We start from the raw sequence: 19,912 nt of genomic DNA on the forward strand, positions 1-19,912 counted from the left end.
TATGTGATCCACTGCAACAGACGAGGTCAAAGTTCCTACACACTAGGTTTCCCTTCCTTCTTTACTTAAGTATCTCAGAGACAAAAAGTAATGAGTTATTATCTCTATATATTATCTCCGTATATTATCTCTGTTTATGAATTAATATGCAAAGTTTAGTATCAGGGTTTAATACAGGCTAGATCCAAGGTTATCAGTGCTTGTTGGGTCTAGTGTTCTTTATTCCTGGGGATGGGGACTATTTCTCTCAGGGTTTTAAGAGACAAAACTGGTTGGTTATTTTAGACTCGAGTGTGTCTCACGCACACAACAACAGATTTTGATGGACGGGAATATCCGACTAGTTCACGCAAACAAGAAGTGACTGTGATAAACCGTAGTCACATTAAACCAACATCTCCTGTCCTGAGGCAAACCATCTAACCCAACAGAGTTCAGAAAGAAGGGAGGTTGAATGCAACAAGCACGGTTTTCTCCCAGTCTCTCTCAGACTACTGTGAGAGCATACTATAAAGCAGGATCATTGAGTAAGCCAGCTAAATTTGCTGAAATAACGTTCACAAATTATTTTATTTTTTTGAAAGAAAGAAAAGCTTGACATGGATTCAACAAGCAAAAACTCCTGGCTCTAATTGCTAGGGGGCTGGCTGGTCCACATGGGGGAAAACGGCACAGAACAGCTTCCATACTACTCTGAGGGTTTAGAGCTTGAGGTAGTCACCTCATACCAGTACTTGGGAGTATGGCTAGACGGTACACTGTCCTTCTCTCAGCACATAACAAAGCTGCAGGCTAAAGTTAAATCTAGACTTGGTTTCCTCTATCACAATCACTCCTCTTTCACCTCGGCTGCCAAACTAACCCTGATTCAGATGACCATCCTACCCATGCTAGATTACGGAGATGTAATTTATAGATCGGCAGGTAAGGGTGTTCTCGGGTGGCTAGATGTTCTTTACCATTCGGTCATCAGATTTGCCACCAATGCTCCTTATAGGACACATCACTGCACTCTATACTCCTCTGTAAACTGGTCATCTCTGTATACCCGTCTCAAGACCCACTGGTTGACGCTTATTTATATATTTATATCCCTGGGTCGCTCCTCTTTTCAGTTCGCTGCAAATAGCGACTGGAACGAGCTGCAAAAAACACTCAAACTGGACAGTTTGATCTCCATCTCTTCATTCAAAGACTCCATCATGGACACTCTTACTGACAGTTTGATCTCCATCTCTTCATTCAAAGACTCCATCATGGACACTCTTACTGACAGTGTGATCTCCATCTCTTCATTCAAAGACTCCATCATGGACACTCTTACTGACAGGTTTATCTCCATCTCTTCATTCAAAGACTCCATCATGGACACTCTTACTGACAGGTTTATCTCCATCTCTTCATTCAAAGACTCCATCATGGACACTCTTACTGACAGGTTTATCTCCATCTCTTCATTCAAAGACTCCATCATGGACACTCTTACTGACAGTTTGATCTCCATCTCTTCATTCAAAGACTCCATCATGGACACTCTTACTGACAGGTTTATCTCCATCTCTTCATTCAAAGACTCCATCATGGACACTCTTACTGACAGTTTTATCTCCATCTCTTCATTCAAAGACTCCATCATGGACACTCTTACTGACAGGTTTATCTCCATCTCTTCATTCAAAGACTCCATCATGGACACTCTTACTGACAGGTTTATCTCCATCTCTTCATTCAAAGACTCCATCATGGACACTCTTACTGACAGTGTGATCTCCATCTCTTCATTCAAAGACTCCATCATGGACACTCTTACTGACAGTTTTATCTCCATCTCTTCATTCAAAGACTCCATCATGGACACTCTTACTGACAGGTTTATCTCCATCTCTTCATTCAAAGACTCCATCATGGACACTCTTACTGACAGTTGTGGCTGCTTCACGTGATATATTTTTGTCTCTACCTTCTTGCCTTTGTGTCTGTGCCCAATATTGTTTTTCCATGTTGTGCTGCTACCACGTTGTCATGTGTTGCTGCCATGCTCTGTTGTTGTCTTAGGTCTCTCTTTATCGAGTGTTGAGTTGTGTCTCTAGTCGTGATGTGTGTTTTGTCCTATATTTTTAATCCCCCATCCACGCTGGAGGCCTTTCGCCTTTTGGTAGGCCACCATTGTAAATAAGAATTTGTTCTTAACTGACTTGCCTAGTTAAATGAAGGCTAAATAAAATAATTCCATAAAAACAGTCGCTTTCTGTGACTAATTGAGGTAAAATAGTAATTCTGCATGTCAGCAGTACACAATGACACATCCAGCCCAGAGTAGGAGTTTTAAGAAATATTTGGTAGTCACCTAAATTTCAGAGCACGTCTTCAATGAGGAAAAAAATCTCTAGTTATTTCTGGTTGTTTATTGAAGTTAGCTGGCTAACTCATTGATCCTTCTGCCTATTATAGTGCTCTGACTAGCCTTTCCTACCTCAGTCCCACAACACAACTTTAAGCCTTCTGAGCAGAGACATCTTTCCCATGGCAACACCAGAACAGAAACACACCTTTCCCATGGCAACACCAGAACAGAAACACACCTTTCCCATGGCAACACCAGAACAGAAACACACCTTTCCCATGGCAACACCAGAACAGAAACACACCTTTCCCATGGCAACACCAGAACAGAAACACACCTTTCCCATGGCAACACCAGAACAGAAACACACCTTTCCCATGGCAACACCAGAACAGAAACATACCTTTCCCATGGCAACACCAGAACAGAAACATACCTTTCCCATGGCAACACCAGAACAGAAACACACCTTTCCCATGGCAACACCAGAACAGAAATACACCTTTCCCATGGCAACACCAGAACAGAAACACACCTTTCCCATGGCAACACCAGAACAGAAACACACCTTTCCCATGGCAACACCAGAACAGAAACACACCTTTCCCATGGCAACACCAGAACAGAAACACACCTTTCCCATGGCAACACCAGAACAGAAACACACCTTTCCATTGGCAACACCAGAACAGAAACATACCTTTCCCATGGCAACACCAGAACAGAAACATACCTTTCCCATGGCAACACCAGAACAGAAACACACCTTTCCCATGGCAACACCAGAACAGAAACACACCTTTCCCATGGCAACACCAGAACAGAAACACACCTTTCCCATGGCAACACCAGAACAGAAACATGCCTTTCCCATGGCAACACCAGAACAGAAACACACCTTTCCCATGGCAACACCAGAACAGAAACACACCTTTCCCATGGCAACACCAGAACAGAAACATACCTTTCCCATGGCAACACCAGAACAAAAACACACCTTTCCCATGGCAACACCAGAACAAAAACACACCTTTCCCATGGCAACACCAGAACAGAAACACACCATTCCCATGGCAACACCAGAACAGAAACACACCTTTCCCATGGCAACACCAGAACAGAAACACACCTTTCCCATGGCAACACCAAAACAGAAACACACCTTTCCCATGGCAACACCAGAACAAAAACACACCTTTCCCATGGCAACACCAGAACAGAAACACACCTTTCCCATGGCAACACCAGAACAGAAACACACCTTTCCCATGGCAACACCAGAACAGAAACACACCTTTCCCATGGCAACACCCAAACAGAAACACACCTTTCCCATGGCAACACCAGAACAGAAACATGCCTTTCCCATGGCAACACCAGAACAGAAACACACCTTTCCCATGGCAACACCAGAACAGAAACACACCTTTCCCATGGCAACACCAGAACAGAAACACACCTTTCCCATGGCAACACCAAAACAGAAACACACCTTTCCCATGGCAACACCAGAACAGAAACACACCTTTCCCATGGCAACACCAGAACAGAAACACACCTTTCCCATGGCAACACCCGAACAGAAACACACCTTTCCCATGGCAACACCAGAACAGAAACATGCCTTTCCCATGGCAACACCAGAACAGAAACACACCTTTCCCATGGCAACACCCGAACAGAAACACACCTTTCCCATGGCAACACCAGAACAGAAACACACCTTTCCCATGGCAACACCCGAACAGAAACACACCTTTCCCATGGCAACACCAGAACACAAACACACCTTTGCCATGGCAACACCAGGTGCAGGCCTGACAACTGACTGGATAGTGTTCCTCTGAGAAGGGAGACATTCTAATACATGCACCACACACACACACGTTGAGATTTTGCCACTCCCACATGGCATTGATATGTCTTAAAAAAGGTTTCATTTAGAAAATAAATAATACAATTCAATTTAAAATATGAATGATAAAACATGAACACGTTTGTCCAGCACGTCTTCCAGGACAGTTACAGAGGATCTCTGTCCATCACGTTTTCCAGGACAGTTACAGAGGATCTCTGTCCAGCACGTCTTCCAGGACAGTTACAGAGGATCTCTGTCCAGCACGTCTTCCAGGACAGTTACAGAGGATCTCTGTCCAGCACGTCTTCCAGGACAGTTACAGAGGATCTCTGTCCAGCACGTTTTCCAGGACAGTTACAGAGGATCTCTGTCCAGCACGTCTTCCAGGACAGTTACAGAGGATCTCTGTCCAGCACGTCTTCCAGGACAGTTACAGAGGATCTCTGTCCAGCACGTCTTCCAGGACAGTTACAGAGGATCTCTGTCCAGCACGTTTTCCAGGACAGTTACAGAGGATCTCTGTCCAGCACGTTTTCCAGGACAGATCCAGAGGATCTCTGTCCTCTGGTTTCCTTCCCTTTCCCAGACCCCTCCTCTCCCATTCCTCCCTTCTTGTTAAATCTCCAACGCTGAGGCGATGCGTTTCAAAACACAAAACAAAAGATGTGTCTTCTTGAGATGCTCTGTACCCGAACAGCGAAATGAAAGTCGGGGGGGGGGGCATTTTTTGTTGTTGCCTAATCTCCTAAAAAGACGGAAGCTTTAACCTTGTTCTCATTTTTAAGCTGGTACAATGTCCAATGAGCATCATTTACTAAAGAGAGGAGAGTGGAAAGAGCTGACTCAGCACCACGTACCCATGTACACTACAGACCACCCTCTAAAATCTACATGTACTGAGAGTTAGCGTTCATAGTATATATCCACATAAACAATATTTACATGATATGCACAGTCTCATAACAGAAGAGTTTTGTAGTCTCTCCCCTAATACTCTTTCACATACAGCAATTCCCTTCTTCGATTTCTCATTGTCCGAATTAACCTTGTCGTCCCCCCCCCCTCTCCCTCGTCTCTTCCCTGCAGCGCTCAGCCCTGTCAGTGCTCCCCTCTGCCCCCTGCAGGAGGGAAGGGGGGTAAACGGTAGCTGGACCGAGGAAAGAACCCACGTCCACAAAGTGTCTCCGAGGAGGGGTGCCCGTCTAGGACCTGTCCATGTGATTTAAAAGTTTAAAACGGATGATAATCTGAGATGTTTTGTGGACATGGGGGGTCCAGACATTCCCCAGATCACATTCCATCATAGATTTAAAATGGTAGGGAAAGAAATGCCTTCAGCCAATGCTTTTCAATCATGATGGGGAGTCTGCAAGACCACACATTGGGAGGATGGTGTAGAATTGGGACGCAGAATTGGGAGCATCACTCCTCAGGAAGGGCACGGAGACTGACAGCATCACTCCTCGGTGTCGTGGCTCTGGAGGAAGGGCATGGAGACGGCGTGCTCCTGGGCCAGAGCGGCCAGCTCCTTGAGGAACTCAGAGAAGATGACGGCGCAGTAGACGGCGTTCTTCACCCTCAGAGCCTCCACCTGTTTCTCCAGCCCCGACGCCCCTCCCCCAGTCCCTCCCCGGAACAGGGCACTGTGCAGCGATTGGCCGCCGTCTCGTACGTGGGCCAGGGCAAGTTGGGCGGCGTGGCGTGCCCGCGTGGGGCTGTTGGTGTGTCTCATGATCAGGTCGCCTAGCGAAGGTTTCCGGCTCTTCACTGAAAAGGAGACAGCAACACACAGCATAGCAAGTGGTTAAGATAAAACAGACTGACACAACAGACAGACAGGACAGGTGGCCCATTTAAAACAGGTCCGTTATGTCAGTTGAAAACAGGTCCGTTATGTCAGTTGAAAACAGGTCCGTTATGTCAGTTGAAAACAGGTCCGTTATGTCAGTTGAAAACAGGTCCGTTATGTCAGTTGAAAACAGGTCCGTTATGTCAGTTTAAAACAGGTCCGTTATGTCAGTTTAAAACAGGTCCGTTATGTCAGTTTAAAACAGGTCCGTTATGTCAGTTTAAAACAGGTCCATTATGTCAGTTTAAAACTCTAAAACGTGCATATATAGACATGGGTACATATTAGGTGCCCATGTCTGTGTGTGATTGTTCATGTGGCCAGAACACAGTTCCAGACTGGTTCACTAGAGACAGTGATGATGTAATAACCAGTGTCAGATGACCAACTGCACCAGCCTGGCTGACTGCTGCAGCCAAACCAGAACTATTCAGACAGTAGCAGCCACACCAGAACCATCCAGAGAGTAGCAGCCACACCAAACCATCCAGACAGTAGCAGCCACACCAAACCATCCAGACAGTAGCAGCCACACCAAACCATCCAGACAGTAGCAGCCACACCAAACCATCCAGACAGTAGCAGCCAAACCAGAACCATCCAGAGAGTAGCAGCCACACCAAACCATCCAGACAGTAGCAGCCACACCAGAACCATCCAGACAGTAGCAGCCGAACCAGAACCACCCAGACAGTAGCAGCCACACCAAAACCATCCAGACAGTAGCAGCCACACCAGAACCATCAAGACAGTAGCAGCCAAAGCAGAACCATCCAGACAGTAGCAGCCAAACCAGAACCATCCAGACAGTAGCAGCCACACCAGAACCATCCAGACAGTAGCAGCCAAACCAGAACCATCCAGACAGTAGCAGCCAAACCAGAACCATCCAGACAGTAGCAGCCAAACCAGAACCATCCAGACAGTAGCAGCCAAACCAGAACCATCCAGACAGTAGCAGCCAAACCAGAACCATCCAGACAGTAGCAGCCGAACCATCCAGACCAGAACCATCCAGACAGTAGCAGCCACACCAGAACCATCCAGACAGTAGCAGTCAAACCAGAACCATCCAGACCAGAACTATCCAGACAGTAGCAGCCAAACCAGAACCATCCAGACCAGAACCATCCAGACAGTAGCAGCCACACCAGAACCATCCAGACAGTAGCAGCCAAACAAGAACCATCCAGACCAGAACCATCCAGACAGTAGCAGCCACACCAGAACCATCCAGACAGTAGCAGCCACACCAGAACCATCCAGACAGTAGCAGCCAAACCAGAACCATCCAGACAGTAGCAGCCACACCAGAACCATCCAGACAGTAGCAGCCACACCAGAACCATCCAGACAGTAGCAGCCAAAGCAGAACCATCCAGACAGTAGCAGCCACACCAGAACCATCCAGACAGTAGCAGCCACACCAGAACCATCAAGACAGTAGCAGCCAAAGCAGAACCATCCAGACAGTAGCAGCCAAACCAGAACCATCCAGACAGTAGCAGCCAAACCAGAACCATCCAGACAGTAGCAGCCAAACCAGAACCATCCAGACAGTAGCAGCCAAACCAGAACCATCCAGACAGTAGCAGCCAAACCAGAACCATCCAGACAGTAGCAGCCAAACCAGAACCATCCAGACAGTAGCAGCCAAACCAGAACCATCCAGACAGTAGCAGCCAAACCAGAACCATCCAGACAGTAGCAGCCAAACCAGAACCATCCAGACAGTAGCAGCCAAACCAGAACCATCCAGACAGTAGCAGCCACACCAGAACCATCCAGACAGTAGCAGCCACACCAGAACCATCCAGACAGTAGCAGCCAAACCAGAACTATTCAGACAGTAGCAGCCGAACCAGAACCATCCAGACAGTAGCAGCCACACCAGAACCATCCAGACAGTAGCAGCCAAACCAGAACTATTCAGACAGTAGCAGCCGAACCAGAACCATCCAGACAGTAGCAGCCACACCAGAACCATCCAGACAGTAGCAGCCAAACCAGAACCATCCAGACCAGAACTATCCAGACAGTAGCAGCCGAACCAGAACCATCCAGACAGTAGCAGCCGAACCAGAACCATCCAGACAGTAGCAGCCGAACCAGAACCATCCAGACAGTAGCAGCCACACCAGAACCATCCAGACAGTAGCAGCCAAACAAGAACCATCCAGACCAGAACCATCCAGACAGTAGCAGCCACACCAGAACCATCCAGACAGTAGCAGCCAAAGCAGAACCATCCAGACAGTAGCAGCCAAACCAGAACCATCCAGACAGTAGCAGCCAAACCAGAACCATCCAGACAGTAGCAGCCAAACCAGAACCATCCAGACAGTAGCAGCCACACCAGAACCATCCAGACAGTAGCAGCCACACCAGAACCATCCAGACAGTAGCAGCCAAACCAGAACTATTCAGACAGTAGCAGCCGAACCAGAACCATCCAGACAGTAGCAGCCACACCAGAACCATCCAGACAGTAGCAGCCAAACCAGAACTATTCAGACAGTAGCAGCCGAACCAGAACCATCCAGACAGTAGCAGCCACACCAGAACCATCCAGACAGTAGCAGCCAAACCAGAACTATTCAGACAGTAGCAGCCAAACCAGAACCATCCAGACCAGAACTATCCAGACAGTAGCAGCCGAACCAGAACTATCCAGACAGTAGCAGCCGAACCAGAACCATCCAGACAGTAGCAGCCGAACCAGAACCATCCAGACAGTAGCAGCCGAACCAGAACCATCCAGACAGTAGCAGCCGAACCAGAACCATCCAGACAGTAGCAGCCACACCAGAACCATCCAGACAGTAGCAGCCACACCAGAACCATCCAGACAGTAGCAGCCACACCAGAACCATCCAGACAGTAGCAGCCAAACCAGAACCATCCAGACAGTAGCAGCCAAACCAGAACCATCCAGACAGTAGCAGCCACACCAGAACCATCCAGACAGTAGCAGCCGAACCAGAACCATCCAGACAGTAGCAGCCGAACCAGAACCATCCAGACACCCTCCCTGCTGCTGCCTATCCAATTCCATTCAACCCAGTAACCCTGTGAACAGATGGCACAAATCCCCCAAATCAACTACAACACAGCCTCTGCATTATTCATTCTCTCTAGCTTTCCAATGTGCTACTACAGGGTGTGTGTGTTTGTGTGTTGTGTGTGTGTGTGTGTCTCTCTCACCCAGGGAATCAGAGCGTCGCAGGGTGGGTACCCCCATGGGGGAAGAGTCAGCCCAGTCCACCTTGCCCCTGGCAACCAGGTAGCGCTGGGCTTTCCTCAGCATGGCAGGGAAGTCCTCATGGGATGCTGCAAACACCTCAATGCGGTTCTTTACTGAGCCCAGAACCTGAGGCAGGGGAGAGAGTTGGAGAGATGGGGGGGAGTGGGGAGAGAGGAGGAAGGAAAGAGAGGAGGAAGACAGGAGGAAGGGGGGAGAGAGAAGAGAGAGGAGGAAGGGGGGAGAGAGAAGAGAGAGGAGGAAGGAAAGAGAGGAGGAAGACAGGAGGAAGGGGGGAGAGAGAAGAGAGAGGAGGAAGGGGGAGAGAGGAGGAAGGGGGGAGAGAGGAGGAAGGGGAGAGAGAGAAGAGAGAGGAGGAAGGGGGGAGAGGGAAGAGAGAGAAGGAAGGGGGGAGAGGGAAGAGAGAGGAGGAAGGGGGAGAGGGAAGAGAGAGGAGGAAGGGTGGAGAGGGAAGAGAGAGGAGGAAGGGGGAGGGAAGAGAGGAGGAAGGGCAGAGAAGAGAGGAGGAAGGGCAGAGAGAGAAGGCAGAGCAGGCAGAGGAGGGAGATGGGAGGGAAGAGAGAGGAGGAAGGGGGAGGGAAGAGAGAGGAGGAAGGGGGGAGGGAAGAGAGAGGAGGAAGGGGGGAGGGAAGAGAGAGGAGGAAGGGGGAGAGGGAAGAGAGAGGAGGAAGGGGGGAGAGGGAAGAGAGAGGAGGAAGGGGGGAGAGGGAAGAGAGAGGAGGAAGGGGGGAGAGGGAAGAGAGAGGAGGAAGGGGGGAGAGGGAAGAGAGAGGAGGAAGGGGGGAGAGGGAAGAGAGAGGAGGAAGGGGGAGAGGGAAGAGAGAGGAGGAAGGGGGAGAGGGAAGAGAGGAGGAAGGGCAGAGAGAGAAGGCAGAGCAGGCAGAGGAGGGAGATGGGAGCGAGGAGACAGGGGAATGAGGAGACAGGGAGATAGTAAGTAATCTGATCATTACAAAAAACATACAGCCATATGGCCTCCAGCTATTCTGAAGTACGGTGCATTCAGAAAGTATTCAGACCCTTTCCCACATGTTCTTACGTTACAGCCTTATTTAAAAATGGATGAAATACAATGATTTTCCTCATCAATCTACACACAATACCCCATAATGACAGTGAAAAAGTGAAAACATTTATAAGAAATAAATACATAGAAATACCTCGTTTACATAAGTATTCAGTATTCATTGCTATGAGACTCGAAATTGAGCTCAGGTGCATCCTGTTTCCATTGATTATTCTTGCGATTTTTTCAACAACTTGCTTGGAGTCCACTTGTGGTAAATTCAATTGCTTGGACATAATTTGGAAAGGCACACACCTGTCTATATAAGGTCGCACAGTTGACAGCGCAGGTCAGAGCAAAAACAAAGCCAGGATTGTGTCGAGGCACAGATCTGAGGAAGGGTACCAAAAACATGTCTGCCGTATTGAAGGTCCCCAAGAACACAGTGGCCTCCATCTTTCTTAAATGGAAGAAGCTTGGAACCACCAAGACTCTTCCTAGAGCTGGCCGCCCGGCCAAACTGAGCAATCAGGGGAGAAGAGGCTTGGTCAGGGAGGTGACCTAGAACCCAATGGTCACTCTGACAGAGCTCCAGAGTTCCTCTGTGGAGATGGGAGAACCTTCCAGAAGGACAACCATCTCTACAGCACTCCACCAATCAGGCCTTTATGCTAAAGTGGCCAGACGGAAGCCACTCCTCAGTAAAAGGTACATGCCAGCTTGGAGTTTGCCAAAAGGCAACTAAAGGACTCAGAGCATGAGAAACAAGATGCTCCGGTCTGATGAAACCAAGATTTGAACCTGATCGAACATCTCTGGAGAGACCTGAAAATAGCGTTGTCCAACCTGACAGAGCTTGAGAGGATCTGCAGAGAAGAAATACAGGTGTGTCAAGCTTGTGGTGTCATCCCCAAGAAGACTTGAGGCTGTAATCACTGCCAAAGGTGCTTCAACAAAGTACTGAGTAAAGGGTCTGAAAACATATGTAAATTTGATATTTCAGATTTTTCATTTCTATATACATTTGCAAACATGTCTAAAAACCAGTTTTTGCTTTGTCATTGTCACAACATTATTGTGTTTAGATTGAGGGGGGGAAAAAACAATTGAATCAATTTTAGAGTAAGGCTGTAATGTAACAACATGTGGAAAATGTCAAGGGGTCTGAATACTTCCTGAATGCTCTGTATAAACAGTCCATTGAGAGAGCAGCAGAGGGCATAGGTCATAGGAGAAAGTGGTCAGCAGTTGAAGGAAACAGAGCGAAGATGAGTGATGGAGGTCAGCAGAGGACAGCCAGGTGATGTTAGGGCAAGAGATTAGAAGAGATGGGCAACTGACCCTTGAGGCAGAATGTGGTCATTTACAAAATAACAGCTACTTAGTAAACATCACACAACCCCCGATGTTTGCCTGGAAATATACACTTTCTACCAGACCAGGAACACAGTGATGTCTTCCTACCTGTATGAGAGACCTTCTACCAGACCAGGAACACAGCGATGTCTTCCTACCTGTATGAGAGACTTTCTACCAGACCAGGAACACAGTGATGTCTTTCTACCAGACCAGGAACACAGCGATGTCTTCCTACCTGTATGAGAGACTTTCTACCAGACCAGGAACACAGCGATGTCTTCCTACCTGTATGAGAGACTTTCTACCAGACCAGGAACACAGCAATGTCTTCCTACCTGTATGAGAGACTTTCTACCAGACCAGGAACACAGTGATGTCTTTCTACCAGACCAGGAACACAGCGATGTCTTCCTACCTGTATGAGAGACTTTCTACCAGACCAGGAACACAGCGATGTCTTCCTACCTGTATGAGAGACTTTCTACCAGACCAGGAACACAGTGATGTCTTCCTACCTGTATGAGAGACTTTCTACCAGACCAGGAACACAGTGATGTCTTCCTACCTGTATGAGAGACTTTCTACCAGACCAGGAACACAGCGATGTCTTTCAAACAGACCAGGAACACAGTGATGTCTTCCTACCTGTATGAGAGACTTTCTACCAGACCAGGAACACAGTGATGTCTTTCTACCAGACCAGGAACACAGTGATGTCTTCCTACCTGTATGAGAGACTTTCTACCAGACCAGGAACACAGTGATGTCTTTCTACCAGACCAGGAACACAGTGATGTCTTCCTACCTGTATGAGAGACTTTCTACCAGACCAGGAACACAGCGATGTCTTTCTACCAGACCAGGAACACAGTGATGTCTTCCTACCTGTATGAGAGACTTTCTACCAGACCAGGAACACAGTGATGTCTTTCTACCAGACCAGGAACACAGTGATGTCTTTCTACCAGACCAGGAACACAGTGATGTCTTCCTACCTGTATGAGAGACTTTCTACCAGACCAGGAACACAGTGATGTCTTTCTACCAGACCAGGAACACAGTGATGTCTTCCTACCTGTATGAGAGACTTGACGCTGGGCTGGAACACCATGTTGGTGTTGAGGAGGAAGGATCGGAGCAGGGGCTGAGGGTAGCAGGCTAGCTGGCACAGGATCCCTGTCAGCAAGATGTTCACATACAGAGAGTTCTGGAGCATGTTCTCCAGCTTGGCAAACAGAACCACCATAAACGGACCTGACGGGGAGAGGGAGAGAACGTGAGAACGCAGGGAGAGGGTGCACCAGCACACTAACGGATGGATGGCTAGATCCAACATGAAAAAACAAGACAACACTAAATATCAAAAGGAAGCAACAGTCAGAATTAAATTTACAGTGTCTCACCAAATATACAATTGGAAAAGTATTCGGGCCCTTTCAACCTTTATCCATATGTTATTACGTTACAGCCTTATTCTAAATGTTTATTTTTAAATGTCCTCATCAATCTTATTAGAGACACAGAGAGACAGAGAGAGAATATATTTACTGAATAAGTGGTGCAGCCTTATTCTAAATGATTATTATTATTTTTAAATGACCTCATGAATCTACACACAATACCACATAATGACAAAAGAGAAAACAGGTTTTAATAATTTTTTTTTGCAAATTGACATACCCAAGAAGACTTGAGGCTGTAATCACTACCTAAGGTGCTTAAACAAAGTACGGAGTAAAGGGTCTGAATACTTATGTAAATGTCATATTTCTATACATTTGCAAACATTTTAAAAAACCTGTTATAACTTTGTCATTATGGGGTATTGTGTGTAGATTCATGATGGGAAAAAACAATTTAACACATTTTAGAATAAGGCTGTAACCTAACAAAATGTGGAAAAAGTCAAGGGGCCTGAATACTTTCCGAATGCTCTGTATAAACAGACAGTATAAATTGACTGTGTCACACCAAACGGCCTGTATTAATTTACTGTGTCACACCAAACAGTCTGTATTAATTTACTGTGTCACACCAAATGGTCTGTATTAATTTACTGTGTCACACCAAACTGTCTGTATTAATTTACTGTGTCACACCAAACGGTCTGTATTAATTTACTGTGTCACACCAAACGGTCTGTATTAATTTACTGTGTCACACCAAATGGTCTGTATTAATTTACTGTGTCACACCAAACTGTCTGTATTAATTTACTGTGTCACACCAAACGGTCTGTATTAATTTACTGTGTCACACCAAACTGTCTGTATTAATTTACTGTGTCACACCAAACTGTCTGTATTAATTTACTGTGTCACACCAAACAGTCTGTATTAATTGACTGTGTCACACCAAACTGTCTGTATTAATTGACTGTGTCACACCAAACAGTCTGTATTAATTTACTGTGTCACACCAAACAGTCTGTATTAATTTACTGTGTCACACCAAACAGTCTGTATTAATTTACTATGTCACACCAAACTGTCTGTATTAATTTACTGTGTCACACCAAACTGTCTGTATTAATTTACTGTGTCACACCAAACTGTCTGTATTAATTTACTGTGTCACACCAAATGGTCTGTATTAATTTACTGTGTCACACCAAACTGTCTGTATTAATTTACTGTGTCACACCAAACACCAAACGGTCTGTATTCATTTACTGTGTCACACCAAACGGTCTGTATTAATTTACTGTGTCACACCAAACTGTCTGTATTAATTTACTGTGTCACACCAAATGGTCTGTATTAATTTACTGTCACACCAAACACCAAACGGTCTGTATTAATTTACTGTGTCACACCAAACGGTCTGTATTAATTTACTGTGTCACACCAAACTGTCTGTATTAATTTACTGTGTCACACCAAACTGTCTGTATTAATTTACTGTGTCACACCAAACAGTCTGTATTAATTTACTGTGTCACACCAAACAGTCTGTATTAATTTACTGTGTCACACCAAACAGTCTGTATTAATTTACTGTGTCACACCAAACTGTCTGTATTAATTTACTGTGTCACACCAAACTGTCTGTATTAATTTACTGTGTCACACCAAACTGTCTGTATTAATTTACTGTGTCACACCAAACACCCCATTTTTTTTAAAATATATAAAACCAACATTAAATGTCAAACAATTGAGCATCATCCACGATGAGCATCATCCAACATCAAACACCAAATCAATATTTAGCAATCATCCCCAAAACAAACATCAAAACAGATTGATACACATTACACTGTAGTGTGGTGGTCTTTCTCACCTGTGTAGGGCTGAGCGGATGGCTGTCCTAGAGGCCTGGCAGGGCTGCACAGCCCCACAGCTGACCCCACTACCTTGGGCTCCACTCCAGCCCCTGCCCCATTCCCAATCAGGTCAGAGTCCAGGGGTGAGGGGGGCAGTGGTTCCTCTGAGTCGGGGTCTCTGGTGGTCTCCTCCAGCTGTCTGAGAAGCCCCACCCCCCTGCTCCTCTCCCTCACCCTCTCCTCCAACTCCCGGAGTTCCTGGGTGAAGGCCTCGATGCTGATGCCCTGGCCGTTGGAGTCTCCAGGCCCCTGCTGGCCCCCCTCCCCAGGCCCCTGCTGCCCCCCCTCCCCCGGTCCAGCCCCATCCAGGAGCTCAGAGATCAGCCTCTCCACTGCTTCTGACTGGGTAGAGAGCATTGCCTCTGGAGGTCCCGATCCAGGGACCTGAGGGGTCAGGCTGACGTTGGAGGAGTTGGCACAGGCTCCTGGAGTCCACGGAGCCGGCTGATCCTGGGTGTGACTCTGTACGTGTGATGTTAGACGTCTGGAGTGTTCCCCAGTCACACTTCCATTCCCTTCCCTGTGCAACCCCTGTAGGGGCCCACAGGACTGGGCCGGGGTAGGGACCGGGGTTGGGCTGGCACCTACTGCAACGTTCTGACTAGAGTCTCCGTGCTGCTGCTGCTCGTCCAAATCTCTCTTCACCTTCTTAACCTCCATCCCTCCATCCTGGCTGTCTGGACACCCGTCCTCCTGACCCCCCGACGACGTTCCATTGAAGATGGCCTGGTGAGGGCCTATGGAGAGGCCGGAGGGGAGGTGGGGGGCAGCAGAGGGGTCAGGGACGGAGGCAGAGGTAGAGTCAGGAGGGAGGTGGAGAGGTTTGGGGAGGGGGACCTCCTCTCTCTGCAGGCTGCGTTTCTTGGTGCGGGGCGTGAGGCTGATGGTACAGTTGTTTTTACCGATGGTGACGTCCCACTCTCCACTGTCCCTCTCTGTACTGCTCCACTCTGACCGCGCTGCTGCCACCACCGCTGCCCTCTGCTGGCCGTGGGAGGTACTACCACCTCCTCCTCCCTGCTGGAAGGAGAAGTGCTCTGGGAACATGGCCAGGGAGGGGTTGGAGGTGGGGGGCGGGGGCAGTAGAGGGGCCGTGTTGGGTGAGGGGTCCTCTCCGTCGTAGGGGGCTGACCAGTTCCGGCAGGCCCAGGAGCACAGCTCTACCCCCCTACGGGCGTCCCTGAGGTACTCCAGGTACCCCGACTCCCAGTCCAGCCCCTCTGGGACGGGGTGCATGGGGCTGTCGGGGGACAGGGGGGTGCTAGGGCCCCCGCGGGGGGACGAGGGGACCGTCTCAGTGGGGGAGGGGGTGAAGGGCAGTGCGGTGCTCTGCTGGCGCATGAAGAGGGCCAGGCGGGACGGAGTGCTCGGTTTGGGGTGCACAGGAGACTCTGAGCTGGGGCTGTTCAGTACTGCAGACAGACACAGGGAGAGACAGAGAGACGGATGGACGGATAGGGGGAGATGGATGGACGGATAGGGAGAGACAGACAGGGGGAGAGACAGACAGACAGACAGCCAGGGGTAGACAGACAAACAGACAGACGGGGAAGACAGACAGACAGACAGACAGACAGCCAGGGGTAGACAGACAAACAGACAGATGGGGAAGACAGACAAACAAACAGACAGATGGGGAAGACAGACAAACAAACAGACAGATGGGGAAGACAGACAAATGAGGAAGACAGACAGATGGGGAAGACAGACAGATGAGGAAGACAGACAGATGAGGAAGACAGACAGATGAGGAAGACAGACAGATGAGGAAGACAGACAGATGAGGAAGACAGACAGATGGGGAAGACAGACAGATGGGGAAGACAGACAGACGGGGAAGACAGACAAACAGACAGACGGGGAAGACAGACAGACGGGGAAGACAGACAGACAGACAGACGGGGAAGACAGACAGACAGACAGACGGGGAAGACAGACAGACAGACAGACGGGGAAGACAGACAGACAGACAGACAGACGGGGAAGACAGACAGACAGACAGACAGACGGGGAAGACAGACAGACAGACAGACAGACGGGGAAGACAGACAGACGGGGAAGACAGACAGACGGGGAAGACAGACAGACGGGGAAGACAGACAGACGGGGAAGACAGACAGACAGACAGGGGGACGGAGACAGAGACGGACGGAGACAAAGAGCACATAACAGGGAGGAACGTCAGCCATGGTTATCCTTCAACACTTCAACTTCCTCCAACTTTTAACACAACACCATGACGGGTCCCTCTGCATTCATTTTAGCGTGGCACTGCTCCACGACAGAACCATTGCCGACCACACTAAAAGAAACATCCCCATTTCTACCAAACACAGTTTAAATAAAGTTCTGTAAAAGCACATTCGCTTTTCTTTGGCAAATAGATCATCTGTCTGGGTTCAACACAGTTATGCAGGTTATTTATCTCTGTGAGCTGTGGCAGCTGTGGCAACTCAAAAACAAAGCGCGGCAGGGATCAGGTGGGGGGGGACAGCGGAGGGATCAGGTGGGGGGGACAGCGGAGGTATCGGGTGGGGGGGACAGCGGAGGGATCGGGAGGGGGGACAGCGGAGGGATCGGGAGGGGGGACAGCGGAGGGATCGGGAGGGGGGACAGCGGAGGGATCGGGAGGGGGGACAGCGGAGGGATCAGGGAGGGGGGACAGCGGAGGGATCAGGGAGGGGGGACAGCGGAGGGATCAGGGAGGGGGGACAGCGGAGGGATCAGGTGGGGGGGACAGCGGAGGGATCAGGTGGGGGGGACAGCGGAGGGATCAGGTGGGGGGGACAGCGGAGGGATCAGGTGGGGGGGACAGCGGAGGGATCAGGTGGGGGGGACAGCGGAGGGATCAGGTGGGGGGGACAGCGGAGGGGACAGCGGAGGGATCAGGTGGGGGGGACAGCGGAGGGATCAGGTGGGGGGGACAGCGGAGGGATCAGGTGGAGGGGACAGCGGAGGGATCGGGAGGGGGGACAGCGGAGGGATCAGGAGGGGGGACAGCGGAGGGATCAGGAGGGGGGGACTGCGGAGGGATCAGGTGGGGGGGGACAGCGGAGGGATCAGGTGGGGGGGACAGCGGAGGGATCGGGAGGGGGGACAGCGGAGGGATCAGGAGGGGGGGACTGCGGAGGGATCAGGTGGGGGGGACAGCGGAGGGATCAGGTGGAGGGGACAGCGGAGGGATCGGGAGGGGGGACAGCGGAGGGATCAGGAGGGGGGACAGCGGAGGGATCAGGAGGGGGGGACTGCGGAGGGATCAGGTGGGGGGGGACAGCGGAGGGATCAGGTGGGGGGGACAGCGGAGGGATCGGGAGGGGGGACAGCGGAGGGATCAGGAGGGGGGGACTGCGGAGGGATCAGGTGGGGGGGACAGCGGAGGGATCAGGTGGGGGGGACAGCGGAGGGATCGGGTGGGGGGGACAGCGGAGGGATCAGGTGGGGGGGACAGCGGAGGGATCAGGTGGGGGGGACAGCGGAGGGATCAGGAGAGGAGAGGAGGAGGCCAGGTGGAGAAGACAAAGACCAAGAAGCAGTTCTGGTGAAACCATTTGTTTCAAATGCTGTGATGAAACCAATGTTCCATCATGTGTGTTGGATAAACTAAAACAAACAGACAGCTATTAACCACTTATTTCAACACCCCCAAACAGGAGACCAGGGATCACCCCCAAACAGGAGACCAGGGATCAACCCCCCCCCCCCCCCCCCCACAGGAGACCAGGGATCAACCCCTCCCAACAGGAGACCAGGGATCAACCCCCCCCCACAGGAGACCAGGGATCAACCCCCCCCACAGGAGACCAGGGATCAACCCTCCAACACAGGAGACCAGGGATCAACCCTCCAACACAGGAGACCAGGGATCAACCCCCCAACACAGGAGACCAGGGATCAACCCCCCAACACAGGAGACCAGGGATCAACCCCCAAACACAGGAGACCAGGGTTCAACCCTCCAACACAGGAGACCAGGGATCAACCCTCCAACACAGGAGACCAGGGATCAACCCCCCAACACAGGAGACCAGGGATCAACCCCTCCCAACAGGAGACCAGGGATCAACCCTCCAACACAGGAGACCAGGGATCAACCCCTCCCAACAGGAGACCAGGGATCAACCCCTCCCAACACAGGAGACCAGGGATCAACCCCTCCCAACACAGGAGACCAGGGATCAACCCCTCCCAACACAGGAGACCAGGGATCAACCCCTCCCAACACAGGAGACCAGGGATCAACCCCTCCCAACACAGGAGACCAGGGATCAACCCCTCCCAACACAGGAGACCAGGGATCAACCCCTCCCAACACAGGAGACCAGGGATCAACCCCTCCCAACACAGGAGACCAGGGATCAACCCCTCCCAACACAGGAGACCAGGGATCAACCCCTCCCAACACAGGAGACCAGGGATCAACCCCTCCCAACACAGGAGACCAGGGATCAACCCCTCCCAACACAGGAGACCGGGGATCAACCCCTCCCAACACAGGAGACCGGGGATCAACCCCCCAACACAAGAGACCGGGGATCAACCCCTCCCAACAGGAGACCGGGGATCAACCCTCCAACACAGGAGACCGGGGATCAACCCCTCCCAACAGGAGACCAGGGATCAACCCCTCCCAACAGGAGACCAGGGATCAACCCCTCCCAACAGGAGACCAGGGATCAACCCCTCCCAACACAGGAGACCAGGGATCAACCCTCCAACACAGGAGACCAGGGATCAACCCTCCAACACAGGAGACCAGGGATCAACCCTCCAACACAGGAGACCAGGGATCAACCCTCCAACACAGGAGACCAGGGATCAACCCCCCAACACAGGAGACCAGGGATCAACCCCTCCCAACAGGAGACCAGGGATCAACCCTCCAACACAGGAGACCAGGGATCAACCCCTC

General features: G+C 50.1%; 1 protein-coding gene across 4 annotated transcripts in view; it reads right to left on the minus strand.

The window, feature by feature from the left end:
- Positions 1-2,390: 2,390 nt before the first annotated feature.
- Positions 2,391-19,912, minus strand: part of LOC110518808 (FTS and Hook-interacting protein homolog) — a 77,130-nt gene continuing 59,608 nt past the window's right edge. For 2 of the 4 annotated variants that reach the window (XM_036975299.1, XM_036975300.1), the window contains exons 10-13: positions 14,961-16,415; positions 12,754-12,932; positions 9,256-9,421; positions 2,391-5,969 (exon numbers count right to left, since the gene is read on the minus strand). In XM_036975299.1, coding sequence (XP_036831194.1) covers positions 5,659-5,969; positions 9,256-9,421; positions 12,754-12,932; positions 14,961-16,415 — 2,111 coding nt within the window. In that variant the 3' untranslated portion in view covers positions 2,391-5,658. Of the gene's footprint in view, positions 5,970-8,425; positions 9,121-9,255; positions 9,422-12,753; positions 12,933-14,960; positions 16,416-19,912 lie in introns of those variants that run through there. The other 2 variants (XR_005051391.1, XM_036975301.1) reach the window with 2 other exon arrangements.

Source organism: Oncorhynchus mykiss, chromosome 3 (assembly GCF_013265735.2).
Source record: "Oncorhynchus mykiss isolate Arlee chromosome 3, USDA_OmykA_1.1, whole genome shotgun sequence".
NCBI lineage: Eukaryota > Metazoa > Chordata > Actinopteri > Salmoniformes > Salmonidae > Oncorhynchus > Oncorhynchus mykiss.